This window comes from Silene latifolia, chromosome 6 (assembly GCF_048544455.1).
Source record: "Silene latifolia isolate original U9 population chromosome 6, ASM4854445v1, whole genome shotgun sequence".
Taxonomy (NCBI): Eukaryota; Viridiplantae; Streptophyta; class Magnoliopsida; order Caryophyllales; family Caryophyllaceae; genus Silene; species Silene latifolia.
This window is the reverse complement of record NC_133531.1, coordinates 29606855-29626237: the sequence shown is the minus strand read 5'-3', so window position 1 is coordinate 29626237 and position 19383 is coordinate 29606855. Positions and strand designations below refer to the sequence as shown.

General features: G+C 40.9%; 1 protein-coding gene across 1 annotated transcript; it reads left to right on the top strand.

Moving 5' to 3' along the window:
• Positions 1-9940: 9940 nt before the first annotated feature.
• Positions 9941-18660, top strand: LOC141587930 (uncharacterized). The gene is made up of 2 exons (XM_074409394.1): positions 9941-10783; positions 18592-18660. Exons 1-2 carry the CDS (start codon positions 9941-9943, stop codon positions 18658-18660), a joined length of 912 nt encoding a protein of 303 aa, XP_074265495.1.
• The last annotated feature ends 723 nt before the right edge of the window (positions 18661-19383 follow it).

Here is a 19383-nt window from a genome sequence, read left to right as displayed (position 1 = left end):
TGAACCTCATGATGACCCGAATGGATGCGATCGAATCTAAGCTGTGTGAAGATTCCCCTCCATCTACCCCACCACTGACTGATCTGGAGAAACGGTTCAAGTTCATCGAAGACCGTCTGAAACTCTCCCAGGGGAAGAACATCCACTATGAAAATGCTAGGGCCTATGCCCCAGTTCAGGATAAGTTGCCCACGAACATGGTACTCACTGACATCCCAAAGTTTTAGGGCACAGAAGATCCAGTCCACCATGTTAAGGCCTATAAAGGGTACTTAGCACTAAAGGGAGTACCTGCTGACATGCTCTCTGAAATTTTTGCTCAATCTCTGGATGAACACCCGAAGGCGTGGTTCTATAATCTTGACCTGAAGAACTTCCCCACTTTCGAAGATATTACGGTGGAGTTCTCAGTAAGCACTATGTCGACAACGTCGAGATTCAAACCAACATAAGAACTTTGGAGGTTATGACCCGAGGAAAGATAAAGAAGGCTTTACTTGAATTCCTTGCAAGATGGCGCGGCGAAAGCGTGAAACTAGCCAAGAAGCCCGATGAAGTTGAAATGGTAGATAAGTTCGTAAAGAATCTACGACCTATTTACCGCAATGCTCGGAAATACTAGAATTTTGGTTCTTTCAAAGAATTGATAAGAATCGGGATAAAGGTAGAAGATGATGTCATAAGGGCAGAGGCTGAAAAGCCGAAAGGGTACCAAGGGGCCTCATCGTCTAAGGCCAAGGCCCCAGCAACGGCCCATATTGATGAAGCCATCAATCTCTTAGAAGGGCAATCGAAGAAGTCGCAGCGCCAAACACCTAGGGCATTCACCGATATCGGATGCACTTATACATATGCTCTCCAAAGGCTCATAGCCCAAGGAAAGCTGAAGCCTATTGGTCCAACTCCGGACCCTCCCGCTGATCAACAAGGTAAATGGTATAAACCAAATGCCCACTGTGCCTTTCATCAAGGGAAAGGCCATGATACGGAAAGGTGCTATCGACTGAAGCACGAAATTCAAGACATGATTGAGAACGGAACGCTCCCGATCCCAGCTGTTAAACCCAATAACATCACCAATCCATTTGCCGATCACGCCAACTTTGTTTCTGTCGAAGACAATGTCGATTATTCCCATCTTATCCACCCATGTCACTTGAAAGGGGTGTTTATCGGGAAAATATTTGTGGATTGCTTTGAATTCTTGCCAAACCCGAAGAATGAAATTCAAGTCGGGAGTCTTGCTCTAGAATGTACTCCTCTCGTTAACGAAGTTAATAAAAGACAATTCGATTCACCAACCTTCATCACTGGCGTAGATCCTCAGAGGACTACCTCAGGATGGAGGCAGACCATCAAAGGGATCAAGGACTAGAACCGAGCATTTAAGCTGACAGCTGAACAAGGGAAAGCTCATGACCAGATTTGAAATTATGAGTCGGGATCTATTTTCTTTTCTTAGTCGAGTCGAGTCTAGGACTTTCTTTTCTTGAAGTTGAGTCGTTTGTTCCGCGATGACCTAGGGTGTGTCCTAGGAATCGTTCCTTCGAGTCTTTTAAGCATTTGTCATTCCAATAAAAGTTGCAGTTTCATTTCCAAATATGTCTTGTTTCCAATCCTCAATCATTCCGAAACATGATAAAACGCACAACACACTCAAAGGAATCCCTGGGGTAGAAATACATCCTGTTTCAAAATGTAAGGTACACTAGGATCCCGTGTTTGATTCCTTTACCTATTCCATGTCTGGTGGTAGAAAACCTCCATCTGAACCAATGTTTGTGACAAGCTTTTAGATGATTCTATGACAAACCCGGACTAGCTCCTTGTTTCCCCTATCGATGATGGAAGGCAAGCCTTTTCCCCAACAAAATCATCCCATCACGAAGAGAGAAGATATCAACCCGTTCTAACAAGAAATTGTTAGTTCTTACCCAAATTAGTTGGCGAAACCCAGTTTTCAAGGTGTATCCATTTATGACTAAGAGAATGAATAGAAGATCATTTTCAAAGAGAGAAAAAGAAAGGTGAAAAAGAATGGAAAAATGAAAAAAAGAGAAAAATTGGAAAAATGAAAAAAAAATGAAAAAAAAAGAAAAATGAAAAAAGATGAAAGAAAAAGAAAAAAAGAAAAAAAAGATGTTGAAGTTATTGCGGAATGCTTTTTGGTTGAATGTCGAAGTTACGGAAGCCAGAAGTCAAGTCAAGTACCCATAGTTGAAGTTCGATGGGCGAAGCCCAAAAGCATAAGTAGTAACCTCTTTACCCTCTAAGTCCTTCCTAAGACAGTTACAAAGGGATAGTCGGGAATTTTGAGAATTATTCCGCTTGTGTTGCTACACCCAGCCTTTAGGTTCCAGACATGGAAATTTGAACCCACATCGATTCCCAACCCATTTTGTACTCGGGTTTCATCAAACCTGAGACACCATTTCCAACCACGTTATAAGCCATAGCCCTTGGCCTTAACACCACAAAACGAACCTTCAGAATGATGGTTTACCTTGCGAACCTATTTTCACCAAGCTCCACATCCCAAAGAACTACAACCTTTCGTACCAACCCTAGACACGGATTTAACCCAGATTTTATGGGCTAGAATGGGATATGACATGATACCTTAGGTGAAACCTTTGAGTGTGTACACACAATCAAAATGCCATGTTTATGCACCAAGATCGAACTACGGCGGATTTGATTTCGCTCCACGCGAATACGTAGGCAGTCCTTCAGGATAAGGGATTCAATCCACTCATCAACCAAGTTGTCATCTTGTCGGTTTCTTATGGGTCTTAACCAAGTCCAAATGAAGCCACCTTTGTTTGAGTCGGTCTTAGCACTCGATGTAGGCTAGGATGAGGATATAGGTTCAGATGAATAGTATCGAGTCTCAGAATGAGCTTTATCTAATGGTTTAGGCAAAGATGCTGAGTCACATAGATGTGGGTTTTTGTTGGGAACAGAAAATATGAAAAACCCGCTGAAAAGAAAGAAGGCGTGGAAGAAAAATAGTAAAAGCCCGCTGAAAAGAAAGAAGGCGGTGGCAAGAAATGATGAATACTCATTTGAAAAGAAAGGAGGCGAGGAGAAGAGTGGCAGAATGTTCCCAACAAGAGTGATGTGTGATGTCTAAGATTTCTCATAAAATCAGTCTGTGTTCAGTGTCTCGGCGAAGCCAACGTTGTTGCTCAGTGAGTTTAATCCACCTTGTCAATGCCAAGTGATCTTGATTCCCATGTGCCCTTGGGGGCACGCCCATGCCATACGATATCTCTGTCTCAAGTCCGATGACCTTGTGATTCCCATTTGCCATCTTTTGGTGCCGGAACGGCCAATTTACATTTCAACCCCCAACAAGTCAATGATTGAATTAAAACCCGTGCACACTTAGGGTTTTATTTTCCTTTTTTGTTTTACGGTAGCGGGCTACGCCCACGTTGTTTACGGGTCATACGGAGTGTCTGAGTCGTATTCCATGCTCACCCGTCAAGGTTCGATTTCAAAAAATTTCAAAAACTTCAAAATTTCAAACAAAATTTCAAAATTTCAAAAACTTTTTGCGAATTGTGGTTAGATGATCCAAGTAGTAGAATCTTTTTGGGTCGATAGCCCAATTATTCAAACTTTTCAACATGTTCAAATTTCGGGTCGATGACCCAGTCTTTCAAACTCAAATTTCGGGTCGATGACCCAATCATTCAACATTTTCAAATTCAATTTTCGGGTCGATGGCCCAATCATTCAAAATTTTCAAATTCAATTTTCGGGTCGATGGCCCAATTATTCAAAATTATCAAATTCAACTTTCGGGTCGATGACCCAGTACTTCAAAATGATCCAATTTCAAGATCGATGATCCAAATGTGCTCATGTGATGATTATTGCTAGTACGTTTTTTGTGATATAGCAGGATATGCTTCAACTGGGGGCTCTAAAGTCTTCGACTTTAGAGCCGTCAGAATCGGGGCTCAAGCCGTTGGCTTGAGACCATTATCAAGATGAAATGGATGACATCCACTCAGAATTCAATTCAATTACAAGAGTATGAATGGAAGAATTCCTTAGCTGAAAGCAAATGATGAAAGCGACGGCAACCTCCTCGGAAAGTCCCGTCCCATTTAGACAAGTGCCAGCAGATGATAAATTTTGGGCCAATGTCAGTAGATGATGAATTTTGGACATACGCCAGCAGATGATAAACTTTGGGCATGTGTCAGCAGTTGCCGAACTACGACGCGGGTCTGATTCCGTCAGAAACGGATACGTAGGCGCCTAAGGATAAGGCTCAACCCACCATATATGCAATTTATGGGTCGATGACCAACAATGATATTTCGACGCAATGAAGCAAGAGTCAATCCCCAACGAAGTTTCAGGTATGATCTCTTCTTATGGTCAAGTAGCTTATATACGCAAGTCTAATGGACTATAAACGACCCGAAGAATCCTCGGTCGAGAGGGACTGGGGTATACTTTGACTTTCGCCTTGTCCAAGCCTCAGTCAAAGTGGGGGCTCTGTAGATACCCGTATCCGTCGATATTGGAATTTATAGAGAACCCGACAAACACCCGATGATGATAGGACACATGTATTCTTTAGTTGTCATTGTCATTATTTGGAGCTCGTTTTACGAGGTAGAATGGGCGTCGTCGATGAAGTATTTTATTAATTTAAATGATATTTAAATTAATGTTTTTAGTGAATTCATTCTGTTAATTTAAATGATATTTAAATTAATGTTTTTAGTAAGTTCATTTTGTTATTTTAAATGATATTTAAAATTAATGTGTTTTTTAAGTGAATTCATTATTCATTTAATTTAAATGATATTTAAATTAAAGCTTTATTTTGAATTTATTTTCTTAAGTTTATTTTATTGAAAATAAAATAAATATTTGATTTGAAAAATCATTTTATGAGAATACTTGATTTGAAAAGTCATTTGTTTTAATTTATTAATTGATTTGAAAAATCGATTTGAAAAGCGAAGAAAACTCGTTTTGAACGCTTGTTTTTGAGCTCGATTTTAGCTCGGTTTTTGGGCCCGTTTCCTTTGCGAATTGGCACGAATCTCGAGTACACTAACCAACCCATACCAATACCCATCAACCCATGTTCGAACCCCCTCACAAGCGGCCCAAATTCTCATCCCAAACAGGCCACAAGCAGCCCGCAAAACACCAATGCAGCCCCCCTGTTTTGGCAGCTCAATCTCGAGCCCAAAACCCGCTCCAAACACTACCAAGACCCGTACCCATTAACCCTAACCCATACCCTAGTATCCTACCCATATTATCCTAGCTTAATCACCAAGAAAACCCCAAAACGAACCCTAGAAACCCCCCCAAAGCTGCTGGACAGCAGCTATGTTCAGCTAGCCCGATTTGCCTCCCCTCTCTTTTAACCTATTTTAACCCCTTATAAATACCACCCCTTCACCATACAATCATTCCTCTAAGTTCTCCATACATCCAACCATCACCCACAAGCTTTAAACCTCAGAAACAAACCCTAAACATCCTCCAAAAACCCTAAACAAAACCGACACACAAACTGAAACTGTTTGTGTGTCCCCTTCGAAAACCCATTCGTTCCTCCATCAAACCTCCATAAAAATTCGAGTTTCTTGTTCCTAATTAACCACATAACATCCATCTACACATTAGACAAAGATTTACGAGCCAAATTGCCCTTGAGAGTACACGAGATCCCTCGAAAAACAGAGTGAAATAACACTCTGTTTTCGCGGTTTACTCTTGTCTGTCCAGTTCTGTTTGTGCTCGTTTTTCGTGCCCAATAACCCAAATCGAGCAGGGGTTGCTTTAAGATCCTTGTTCTCCTCTCTTTCTAGTTTTCAAAACATCTTTCGGATCGAATTTTCGTCGTGAAACGAGGGAGATATCACTGTTTTAAAACTGCTGTCCAGAAACTTTCCAAAACGCGCGTGTGCTTTGTTCTTCGTCGACGACGGCCTCTCGAGATAAAACCTACCTTCGATTACGACCCAAGACGGTGTCAACGATACATGTAGGTTGAGGGTGCATCAAATCCCCTTCTCTTCCCTTTTTTATTTCGTTTTTTTATGCTTTTTTTATAGCTTGTTTTTGTTTGTTTTTCGTTTGTTTATCGTTCGTTCTAAATTAACTATGAAACTAGTTAGTCCGAGTATGAGTTAAAGTACCACCATGAACACCCGCGTTGACTTGAGATGGGAAAAGAAACCGCTCCTTCTGTCGGTCGTACACCCCCGTCTCATTTACATATCCTCGTGTTCAAGGTAGGGCATAAATAAAACAAGTTTCTAACTTCGATCTTCGCTTTCGACCCTCTTCTTTGTTTCGGCCAAATCGATGGACCTTAGGACCCGTTGCATGTTAGTTTAACTTCTGATTGTTAACCTATGACATATTTAGATGACATTAATTTAATTTAATAATCTAATTAGACACTTTAGGTGGCTTCGACGTAAGTTATAAAATCAATCGACGATTCTGTAATTAATTGAATGCATCTCTCTCTTTCACCTAATTTCTCGCTAGTATAAGAGTGCGTGATTAGCACCTTCTTATTGACACTCGATGAGTTAAATTAATTAGCGAATTTGACCTAATTAGACCCTTTAGGCCGTGTAGAATGCACCCTTGCGCGACAATCAATCAACATCGTTTTTTTACTCGTTTTCTAACTTGTTTCTTATCCCTTTTCGCAACCACTCGATCTAATCAATGAATCTAACTTAGGAACTAGGTTGGCCTTGTCTTGGCCGTGAGGGTGGCCGTTGGTTTGGGCCGTGGGGTTAGCCACGTCTTTCTTTGTCTCGCTTTATTTCTTACCTTTCGTTCTTGGTCGTTTGTTAGCTTGTAATTTATCGTTGGTTTATCGAGTTGTAATTTTCGAGTTTGTTTTACTTCTTTTGAGTCAAAACCTCTTCAAAAATCTTGGTCTTGTTTGGTTAGACGGTTGTTCCCCAATGCTTGTAGGAGCGTAGTAAACCGCATGTTGTCTAAAGCAACATGGCCCGGTTTATGCTAATGCATGCTTTGGTGCGTAGCCTTATGTCTAATTCGATGAGATTAAGCGCGAGCACGCATTACGAGGAGTGACCCAAGGACCGGGGGTCATGTGAGCCGTGGGCCACCCTCATGTGCACGGTTTTCAAGGCCAAATGGCCGTGCGTTTTGTGTCGTGTTTTGAGTTGTATGTAGCAATTGTAATTAGATCGAGTTGTAATTTATTTATCGTTGTGTCGGCATGAAATGCCTGGTTTGTAATAGGTAGATCCCAACGGCTCCCCCATTCCCCCTTAAGCCTTGTTTGTTTTATTTGTATGTTGTTAGATCAATCAACCCACATGCTAAATTACAACTTTGACAAAGTTAGTTTAGTTGCATCTAAAACGACATAGAAACTGTTGTCACATGATAGGGTTTAAAACAACGTTTTGCACATCATTCATCGTAGTAGCTATGACCTTGTTTGAAATCCGACACTTGACTTAGTAGAGGCCGTTATCGACGGGCGGGGTTGGGTGTCCTTATGGGCTTCCCAACACGTACCCTCACCCCTTACTCAAGATCTATGGTTTGTGGATCCGTCTAAATACCATGGGATTACGAGAGTCATTCAATTCGAGTGATATAGGGTACAAGTCTTTATCTTTAATCACTCGTAGTCGATGGGCTTTATGCTTTTCGATGAAAGGTGTAAAGTTGACTTGAACGGTTCCAAGTTCCCAAAAAACTTGGTGGCGACTCTAATATGTCTTAATTCGATTCGAAAGAACCTCGAGTCGATTATGCCTAGTGTGGATCCCGCGGACGCAGTTCCCGAGGGCCTTGTCCACACAGCTGTCTCAAAACCTTTCCTCTACGAACCCTTCTCCTATACACATAATCATACAATTATCACCTAATCAACATAACCCTCCCAAAACCCCCAAATCTACCCAATTAGGGTTTTAAACAAACTCAAAGAAATAGTATAAAATTGGTATGTTGATCTTACCCTTGACGCAAGGAACATTATGATGCAAAGAACAAGATGATCCGACACTCCTAGCCTTGGGGATTTGCCAACAACGCGACGAGAGAGAACTACGTAACTCCTTTTTCTTTTGAAGGGTTTAGAAAGGTTAAAAGTTATTAAATAAACTGACGGAAACCTTTTATATCAAACTCGCGTCATTAGCAAAACCCGTCAAAACATTCCCCGTAAACCGGCTACTCGATCGAGTAGCTAAGGTACTCGATCGAGTGCCCCCTTACTCGATCCAGTATCTATGTTACTCGATCGAGTACCCAACAGGTCAGAAACTATTTTAAAACTCAACACACCCATACTCTACAGAGTAAGGCCTACTCGATAGAGTACCCAGAGACTCATAAAACCGTAGTATTACATTTATTTTCTGTGCTTGCGCATAGAAACATGCAGACTAGGGTTATATGCGGAATTATGTAAGACGGAAAGTGCGTGAGGCCCTTAAGGGTGTGTACTTGATCTAGCGGGTAAGGAAACTTGGCCGAGCCTGAGGCACTCGACCGAGTGGTGATTTTCTAGAAGGTCTGGAAAAAATGTTGTTTGGTGCACTCGACCGAGTAAGTGATGTACTCGACCGAGTGGAGGTCTACTCGATCGAGTGTCCACGGGAACTCGACTGAGTGGGCATTATGACAAATCTGGGGAGTTTCTAAAAGAAGACCACTCGACCGAGTAAAGCACCTAACTCGACCGAGTGGTCCCCTGATGTAGTCAAAATCACTTGTCTCTTGTTGTGAGACATATATTGACATTTGTCATGGTCCCTTGAACTAGAATGGCGACAAGGGGAGCTCGATCGGCAACCAGACAACCTCGTAGGTCCGAAGAGGAATTATATCGAATTGTTGCACAAAATGAGGCCCTCCCGGAAGCCCTCAAGAATGTGACAAGGAGGGAGGTAGTGGTCGATGTCTTGGCCATAAGCAATGCCATGACACGTCCTCGACCCACTAAGTACGACGGGGTTGGAGAGCCTAACCTTTTTGCCAATTGGATAAGAGAGATGGAAAATATTTTCGAGGTTGTGCGGTGCCCGGATGAGCTCAAGGTCGAACAAGCGGCATTCTACCTTAGAGGCTAAGCTGGAGGATGGTGGTACAAGGAAATAGAAGCAATAAAGGAGTACTACAAGGAACAAGGGTAGGATATTATTCCATGGACAAATTTCAAGGCGGGAATGAGAGATGAGTTCATCTCGGAGCATGTCCGAAGCAAACTCCGGGCGGAGTTTGATATCTTTGTGATGGCCGAGGGGATGATGGTGTAAGAATACTATGTGAGGTTTAATGAGCTCTTGACCTATGTTGAGGACCTACACCTTAGTCCTCAATTTCTAGCTCTCAAATTTGAGAAGGGGCTAATTCTCAAGATCCTTGAAAAGCTTTTGGCGGGGGTGTCAGTGGACGTGAAAGACGTGTATGCTAGGACCGGAAATACCGAGATGTTGGTCAACATGACCAAGGAGGCTAAGGAGAGGGCCGTAGATAAAATAAAGGCCGGGAGTGAGGGAAGAGGAGCTCATCAAAAGAAGTTCAACTACCATCAAGCTAAGTCACATTCGGGTGGACCCAATGAAGGTGGTTATGTAAGGTCAAGAGGACATGGAAGAAGAGCCATGAGTGTACAAGCGCCGGACGGGGGTCCAATAGAAGTTTTGGGCAATGGAGCTCCTACCAAGCTCCTTCCCAAAGTATGGTGTGCAACCGCAACTCCGGATCGTGGAGCAACCAAAGGAACCCAAACTCCAACTTCAATGGCGGTTATGAAAGAGGAAGCTTCAACCGAGGGGCGCCATCTCAAAGGCCGAGCTACAATAGGAGCTAAGTTTCGGAGGCTAGGCTGACTACTTCCGCAAACACCGTGTAAGGGGCGGCCAAGACTAGTGGCAAGCTCTTTGCCATGGAGATGAAAAGCGCCGCGGAGGATGCTCATGTTATCTCCGGTATATTTCTTGTTAATTCTTATCCTTGTTTTGTTTTGTTTGACTCGGGGGCTATACATTCTTTTGTATCGACCCTAGGCTTGGGGGAGGGTGAGTTAGTAAACGACGATGTATCATTACCTTCAGGGAAGTCCATTGTATGTTCAAAAGTGTATAAAGGGGTGCCGGTTTTGGTGCATGAAACAAACTTTTCGGTCAATCTCTTTGAATTTTCTTTGGGGGGGTTTGAGGTAATTTTGGGCATAGATTGGCTAAGTAAGAACAAGGCCAACATATATTGTCAGCAAAAGAAAATAGCTTTGAAAGGACCCAAAGGTGTTAGATTGTTGCACAAAGGGTACTTGGTTAAACCCAAGGTGAAACTCATTACGGTGATGACTTTAAAGTCATGTTTGAAGAAGGGTTATCCTATGCTTTTGTGTTATGTGTGGGGCACTAGTATAAAAAGGCCACAAGCTCAAGATATACCGGTAGTGGGAGAATTTGCGGATGTATTTCTGGAGGAGTTACCCGGATTACCCCCACCAAGAGAAGTAGAATTTAGTGTAGACTTGAAATTGGGAGTAGGACAAATCTCTAAGGCTCCGTACCGGATGGGTCCAAAGGAGTTGGAAGAGTGTAAAAATGAACTTTGTGAATTGGGGGATAAGGGGTACATTAGGCCAAGTGTTTCGTCGTGGGGAGCACCAGTTCTATTTGTAAAGAAGAAAGACGGTGCTATGAGGTTGTGTATCGACTACCGGGATTTGAATAATGTCACCATCAAGAATAAGTATCCGTTGCCAAGAATTGACGATCGTGTAGATACCTCATTTCTACACCTCCCGCCAACCACCCAGTGATGATTGGGCAGCATGTTTGATACGCGGAACAATTTATGACAGTCTGTAAGTTCATCATCAAGTGATAGCTCAAACACTCGAGTCAACCCCTAGGTCGTCATCTACGCACCGATACGGTCGTTTTGACAGTAATTAGAGTTCATTTGGAGTCCGGGTCAAAAACCGCTTCATTTTCTAATAACCGTTTTAAATGCCGAGTCGGAATTATCCGGAATGTTCTAGAATTCTCTGGATATTTATTCCTAATTAAAATTAATATTTTAAGTAAATATCTACCATAATATTGTGTTTCATGGAATAAGGAAGTGTAAATCTACCGAAATCCATAATAAAACGCGGAAATCTTTCTTGCTGAGGAGGAAACCTCCGGGGAAACGACGCAGCAAGTGCTGCACCTCTTCCAAGGGTTGCAGTGGTTGTTGTGCCTCTTCTCTAGCCCTCTTTTCGCATTTTCCAGAATATTTTTGTGATTTGTTTCCAAATCCGTGTCATTCCTAAACTCTTCCATATGTTTAGTATAAATAAAGGCCTCCGGCCTCCATATTTGGCACGCGAGTGTTCCGCCCCTTCTTTCTCTCTTTGATTCTGGACTACGTTATTGCCTTTCGACGCCTACGTTCTTGATCAATTGACCACGTAAGCTCAGATCATTCTGAGTCCCAGTCACGTTGCATAGACCAACCAACTTGACCAACTCCACCTTTAATCGACCTAATCAATCTACTAAAGCCTCTAACGAGGGCACTTTCCACGCATATTCGAGTCGAGCAATCGCTAAAGCGATAACTTTAGTCAATCTCGTTTCGTCAAACATGTAAGTCTGAGGGTGTAAATCCCATTTTATTATTGTACTTTTATTTTGTATCAATTAATGTAAATCTATATTAAGAGCACGTTCGAAAACCGATTTAGAATCCACCTTTTAAAACCGTTCTTACGAAACAACAGAGGTCAGACGTCGAGAAGAAACACAGCAGCAGCTGCGCCTTCAGGAAGGATCGCAGCCTTGATGCGCCTCTTCCAGAGACTGCTTACTGCTCATGCTCTTCTTCTTCTTCTTCCTCGATTTCCTGCAAGTTTCCTCCTTTTCTTGTTCTTTCTTTTTTTCTTCGTTTTCTTTGTTGTTTCAGTACATAAATCTTGTTTTAACAACCACCTTTCTAACTACAATGCTTAATTCGTCCTTAATCCCGAGTAATTCAATACTTGTGGGTTTTCACCATTTTAATTCAAATCGGTTCTTCGGGGTTTCGACTTCTTCATGTCGAAGTTCTGGAATCCTAATTTGATACATAAGTTTTCTTCCGGATCTTATTTGTCCAGTTTCGTCTTAATCTAAGCTCAGGTTTTGCCTTTTTGTATTTCCGACACGAGTTCATCGTATAATCTTAATCATGTAAACCGCTGCAATTTCTCATTTTAATTCGTTTTATGACTTGTCCAGATACATATAATCGGTTAAAATACTTTAATTCGAGTCTAATATTGATAATCCATCTTAAATCTACCAACGAACAATAACGGTGTTGCGATTCTAACTTCACAGCCAGAACCCAGCTCGAGAACAGACGCATGAAGTGCTGCGCCTCTTCCAGATGACGCAGCAGTTGTTGCGCCTGTTCTAGGTTGGTTTCTGCCTCTGAACTCCTTCTCGCTTTGACATAGCTCCTAATTACGGTTTAAATCAACTATTATTCGTATTATCACCTCTAATCTGACGTATTTTCATATTTTTTATTTCAAATTTTATTTTCCTATTATTTTCTTCTTCGAAATCCCGTCTTTGAGCGTGCTTTTGACGTAGATCAAATAAAGCTTGTAATTTTTGTAATTTTAATTATTTTAAGTCGTTTATCATAATTATTATTATGTATGATTTAATTGTATGGCATTCACATTTATTGAATCTAACATTTACTTCGACCAAAATGTTTGCTAAAACACGTGTTAACCGACATAGTCTAATTTCACATGCTAGTATTAATCTATGTTTGTTGCATTGCATGCATTACATCGACGACATATCAAATATGAACGATTTCCCTAATAATTAGTAGAGGCCGCTATCGAGGCGGGCGGGATTAGGTGTTCGAATTAAAGAACTTTCTGATACGTACCCTCACCCCTTACTGCAGTTATCTCTGGACATCCGTGTCCATTGACATCTCGAGAGTCATTCTAGACATAGAATGCTAAGGGTAACGAGTTCTTAGTGTTCATGTCATCACTTCGTGTCTTGACATGGCACGAGGTATTCGAACGGTTTCCAATTTTTCCACAATAAATTGTTGGCGACTCCATAAATGCAGGCTTATTCAACCTTTCACCGGTTTCAATGCCTCACAAATCGGTAACAACCCATGACGTGCTTTGGTAAACCAAGGTTCCGTGTGAGAAGTGCCACCGCCTCAAAACCCAAACAACGCGCGGGTGCAAGCGGCGCGGGTGGCCCATGTCCACATACCTATTTGATCAACTTAGTGGGGATGGCGTGTTTTCCAAGATTGAGTTGAGATCGGGCTACCATCAATTATAAATCAAGGATGTGGATATTCCAAAAACCGCGTTTCGGTGAAGGTATGGGCATTATGAATTTTGGTGATGCCGTTTGGGACTAAAAATGCCCCAGCCGTGTTCATAGACCTCATGAATAGGATATTTAGTCCATACTTGGACAAGTTTATGGTGGTGTTTATAGATGACATCTTGGCGTACTGTAAGACCAAAGAAGAGCATGAAGAGAATTTAAGGATCATGTTGCAAACTTTAAGGGACCATCATCTCTATGCGAAGCTTAGTAAATGTGAATTTTGGTTGGAGAAGGTGCCTTTCTTAGGGCATGTGGTTTCAAAGGATGGAGTATCCGTGGATTCATGAAAGATTGAAGCTGTGTAATAATGGGGGGCACCAAATAATGTTGCGGAAATAAGGAGTTTTCTTGGTCTAGCCGGCTACTACCGAAGATTTGTGAAAGATTTCTCAAAGATTGCTAGGCCATTGACATTATTTATGAGGAAAGAAAACCATTTCAAGTGGAACGAGAGTTGTGAGACGGCCTTCTTAACCCTAAAGGAGTGCCTAACCACGGCTCCGGTATTAGCCTTGTCGGAAGGAAGATAGAATTTCGAAGTTTATACCGATGCTTCAAAGAATGGTTTGGGATGTGTGCTCATGCAAAATGGTAAAGTCATTGCTTATGCATCGCGACAATGTCCCTGTCCCTAGTTTCACGTGAAGGGTGGTAGGTGGTCTTATCATCTTTAAACACTTTTTTTTCAGATTTCTTCTCACTTATTTTACTCCTACCTTATCCTCACACCTTAAAAATCCCACAAAATACTCTCAAATCTTATCCTCAAGATTTCCACCATACTTGTGATGATTTCCTTCCTAATTCTTGTTCTTGTTCAATTATTTACATTTGTAAGTACATTCTTACTCTTTTCCTCTATTCTTAATTAGTAAACCCTAGTTTAATAAGTATGTTGTCTTATGGGATTTTAATTAGGGTTTTGACTAATTAAGTGGGTTACTTAAGAGGTTAATTAGTATTAATTATTGTTGTAGTATGTTGTTGTGATAGTTAGTCATAATATGTGTAGGAGGAGACTTCATTGAGGAGCCCTGCTAGCTTGATTACTTGAAGTGCTTGGAGACTATCAAGAGTTAGGGGTTTCCCTACTTAGCTTTGATGATGTGAGTGTTTATTTGTGCATTAGTTATCATGAATTACATAATCCATGTGGTAGTTGCATGATAACATGAGTAAATGGGTAATTAGGGTTTAATGGCGTACTAATGTTGGGTGTTAATTCATGAATTGTGGTTGAGTAAGTAGATTTGGCATCATGATGTTGACATAGGCCACCTACCGGTCCATGGACATGGGCCACCTACCAATCTGTAGACACGGGCCACCTGCACGCCAAGCCAATCTGTGGACATGCAGCGGTCGGAAAGCCACTTTTGGAGGCATAAAAATTCTTTCGACCGGATCGCTTTAGATCAGTCGGTTTCGTCTCGGTGAAGGTCTCGAAAAGATGCTGAGATGTTCGGAGTCGCCACCAAGTAATTATGGGATGCTTGGAAACCGTTTGAATCCACTTTATACCTCGGTCAATCAAGGCAAAAAGCGGTGCTTGACATAGGTACTAAAGATAAGGACTCATCCCCCTTTAGCATCCTATCGCTAGAATGACTCTCGTACGCCCTGGATAAGGCAATCCACTATCCAAAGGTTTTGAATAAGGGGTGAGGGTATGTATTGGGAAGCTCTTTAATCGAACACCGAATCCCGCCCACATTAGCGGCCTCTATTGTTCGATCGTGGTTGTTTAAGTGCAAGAGTTGATAAAACGGATTAAATGCATGAATGCAAATCCAAAAGTCTTAACCTAACATGTGAAGATTTGCTAAGTCGGTTTGTTTATCCACATATCATGAAATTGATGTCAAAGTTGGATTTAAGGGTTGATTTGCATGCAAAACGGAAATTAAACATCCATTTACCAAATTCGGATTATGGTGCTTAACACGATCCATTTATTGTTAAAATGAAAGAATAAAAGGATGAATAAAAAAATTTTAAAATGTTTAAAAGAGTGTTAACAAGTCAATCTGATCCATGTAGATTCGGGTTAATCGTAATCGGGATCGTCCTAGACAAGTGCTGAAATAACGAATCAGAACAGTGCCATGCAGCCCAGTAGGGCGCGAGCCTATTGGCGAGGGAACAAGGCCTATCCAGGTTTTGTAATATGTAAACAGACGGCCTCTTGGGGAGCGAGCCATGAGCCGACCCACGGGGCGCCTCATGGTTGTTAAAAAGGTTGTTTAAAACCATATTTGTGATGAATGATTTGCAAATGTTAGTATTCGTCGTCGGTTTCATATTCAAGCTTGAAAAGTATAGTTTATAAATAAAAATTTAAAATGTGTGTGCTTAACCGTTTTGTCATGGTACTCGAATTAAATCGACATGGTATTTATTTTAACCAAGGGTGATATCCATTATGGTCAAGACAAGGATGAAAATAAATGAAATAGAAGTAAAAGGAAAATGTTTGATATGAACTAAATATGTTAAGTTCATTTATTTTTAATTAGTCGATATTTATCATCGTACTCGGATTTAACCGACATAGTATAAAGAACCAAGGATGATTATGAATTATGACTAATATGTTTGCAAGTGTAAATAAATGAGAAAAATTGTAAATGAAAGAAAAGAGTGTTAAAATACCCTTTAATTTGTATTAACCAATAATATCATCGAATCACGGAATAAACTGTCATGGTATAAGGAACCAAGGATGATTTCGGTAATGGTTAAAATATTTGTCATAAAAATGAATTAAAATGGTAAAAACCATAAAAGAAAAGAAGTAAAAATAAAAGAAAGTGTTGAAGGAAGATGAACTCAAACACGTTTGAGTCTGACCCGAGAAGCCACAAGATGCGCGAGTCTCTTTGCATAGCAAAGAGCTGGTGTCTCAGGCCAAAACTCGGTTTTGGCTCATCTAACCTATATTTGGATCGTGTTATGCATTGTTCATGCTTATAAACTCATAAAAATAGTAAAGACATGAAATAAGTGAGTCGTTTATATCCTTAAACTTACATGTTATGATGTTTGCGAGGTAGACGGCTTTAGAGACGGTTTTCTCGTTATGCGACTACTCGGTATCAAAAGAAGTTTAAAAGAGTGCCTTAAAAAAGGATTTTGTTTTGAAAATGTGTTGAAAATATGTTGTTGAAAAATATGTTGATTAATGTGTTGATTTGGTCGAATGGGTCGGTCGAATGCATGGCGAATGTACCAAACAAATGTGTAAGGCTTGTTTTTTCAATCAGTAGGTCGAAAACACGTGTCGATTTGTGACTTAGGAAGACGAGTCTAGAATTTTAAGGGAGAAAGAGGGGCTGACGCTTGCGTAAGTATTATGGTGTGTGAAGGTGGGTATTTATAGAGAAATGTGGGGTGGTAGGTCGGTTAAGTTTGCTTGGAGGCTAAGGAGGAGGCCTAAAGAGGCGCGAGCCACCTAGTGCCTCAATGGGGTGTCCTGTCCTTTTTAATTTGGACGTGGCCTTTGTTCTAACCAATATTTTGTTAGTTGTGATTTGTGGTGTTATGTGATTGCTTAGCTGTGTGAGCTTGCTCTTGGGTGTTATTTGGGGTAGGTATTTTGTGTGCTTGACTCGGGTTTGACTCGTGTTTGACTCGTGTTAAGACAGGATTTGAATTTTGAGTCGGTTTTTAGCCCGGTGTCGGTTTAGACTCTAATTAGTGTCATTTTAATGCAAATGGCATAATAAAACTGTTTATGGCATTATTTTTGACATTCGAGACTCGGGTTGACTCGAGTTGCGGGTTTTTAAGTCGTTTTTGGGTCTGAAGATGGTTTTAACTCTAAATAGTGTTGTTTTAATGCAAATGAATTTAGAAAACCATTTCTGAAATAAATTTTCATATCCGAGTAATGTATTAAACCGTCTCATGTATAGCCAATCCACGCACGCATATCAAAGACACGTTATAGTCCGATCATCATCGGGTGGTTTTTGGAAGGTGCAGATACTGGGTATCTACACATGGTATTATATGATTGTATTATAACATGAATTGGGAAGCTTGTTAATTAATTAGTTGGCTTGTTGGTAAACATGTGAGTACTTGTCTTAACATGGTTCATTCTTATGTGGTAAGTCTTAGTTGGTTGTGCATACTTGGTTTATTGTGGACGTTAGAGGTGGTGAATGGAGGATGTTGGATTGTGATATGTGGTTGTTGAGAGACGTAAGATGGTTGGGAGACCGTCTTACACTTGGGTCGCCTCTTGGAGCTTCCCACTCTAAGAGAGACGTGCACGTTAATGATTCGAGTTTGGAGGGACCCGTGTGGTTGAGGCACGACATCTGGTAGGGATCCGATTTGCGCTCGGGTCTGGTACCACGGGTGTGTCTCGAGTACCTTTGTTAAGGACTGCGGTCCGATGGTTTTGTGGCGGTGTTGTGATACCGGCACCCTGTTTATTATGGAGGAGTTGTGATACTTGCGTTGTTGCATCATCTTTCCATTACATAATCATTTAATCTTTCATATTCGCATGTATTTTAATGAGCATTCGTATTATTGGAGCTAACCAAAGATATCTGTGGTGAACCATATGATGATTTTCGCTCATATGAGGAGCAGTGGCTTGACAGGTTAGCATGTGCATATTGCCTTGAAGGCTTGGGAGTGGTCTTCGTCGTAGTTCTCGCTACTTCTTGTTGTCTAGTTTTTGACTCTTTATTATACTCCACTTTCATTTTCAATTTGGTTGTACTTATTCGGGATTATTAGTTGAATCCCTTAATTTGTAACCTAATTATTTAACTACAACTTATCTATATTAGATTGCTTTATTTCGTTTGTTCGTACCACAAACTTGGGAAACCAAGTCCTGTGACATTCCCATGGGTTAGGAATGCCTAAGGGAAGGCTTCCCGACTTATGGGGGTATTACACAAGGCGTGGTGGGCTGATGCTTAATGGAGGCAACAAAAAGTGATTCATGTAAGTCAAAAGGCGTCAGGGGTGGCGCGCCGGGGCACTGGATGCAGAACAGTCCAGGGTATACTGATGCAAAGGAGTTTGGTATGCAAGTGTAGCACAAGTCCCATGAAGGGACACATGGACCCCTGGTGAGACACATGGTGTATTGGTTAATAGGAGGTTATCAAGGCTTGATGCTGCTAATGGTGTCTAGAAGTTGGGGTTGCAGGGTGGTGGAGAGTTCTTCATAGAGATCAAAGTCCAGGTTAAGATGACGGTCCTTGGTTTGAGGGGTTGATTGTTAGGATGCAAACGCATGTCCCATATCGGTGGTGTAACGAAGGAAAATCATCTTTATAAGTGTCTACAAAATATAATAGTACGAGGCCTTTTGGGAAGGAGCCCAAGAGTAAATCCGTTAGAGCTTGACTCAAAACGGACAATATCGTACTATTATGAACAGTAGACACCGCCACAACAGGAACCTAATAACAGATATCGACGCTTCCGCACAACAGATAAATCAAAAGAATGTGAATATTCTAATCAAACTTATGCAATGAATATAATTTGTTCACAAATATGAGCCCAGTCTTCTTAAAGTTAATTATATATCAAAGTTTTTCAACAAGGATCATCTCCATTTCTTTTCTCTCCATTTCCTCTCACAAACTCATTTAATAATATTATCTCCTCTATACTCTATTAACCCTTTATTTTTATGCATAAATCGTAAACCGTTCGATGTTAACCAGATACAATCTGGACCGTTGATAGGTAATGGTCTCTCCATTTCTTTTTAAGAAATGGAAAGAATTTTGACTCAATTTGACTTGGTTATGTTTTTCATTTTTAATGATTTTGGTAGATTGTGCTATTATGTGAATGGTGCGGTGCTAAATAGATAAAAATCCCCCAATCTCTCATTATATTTTCGATAATTAGAACCTTCTTACAATTACATAATTGATTTGTGAGTTTACACTGATAAGAATTTCCCGATTTGTTAAAGATTAAATTA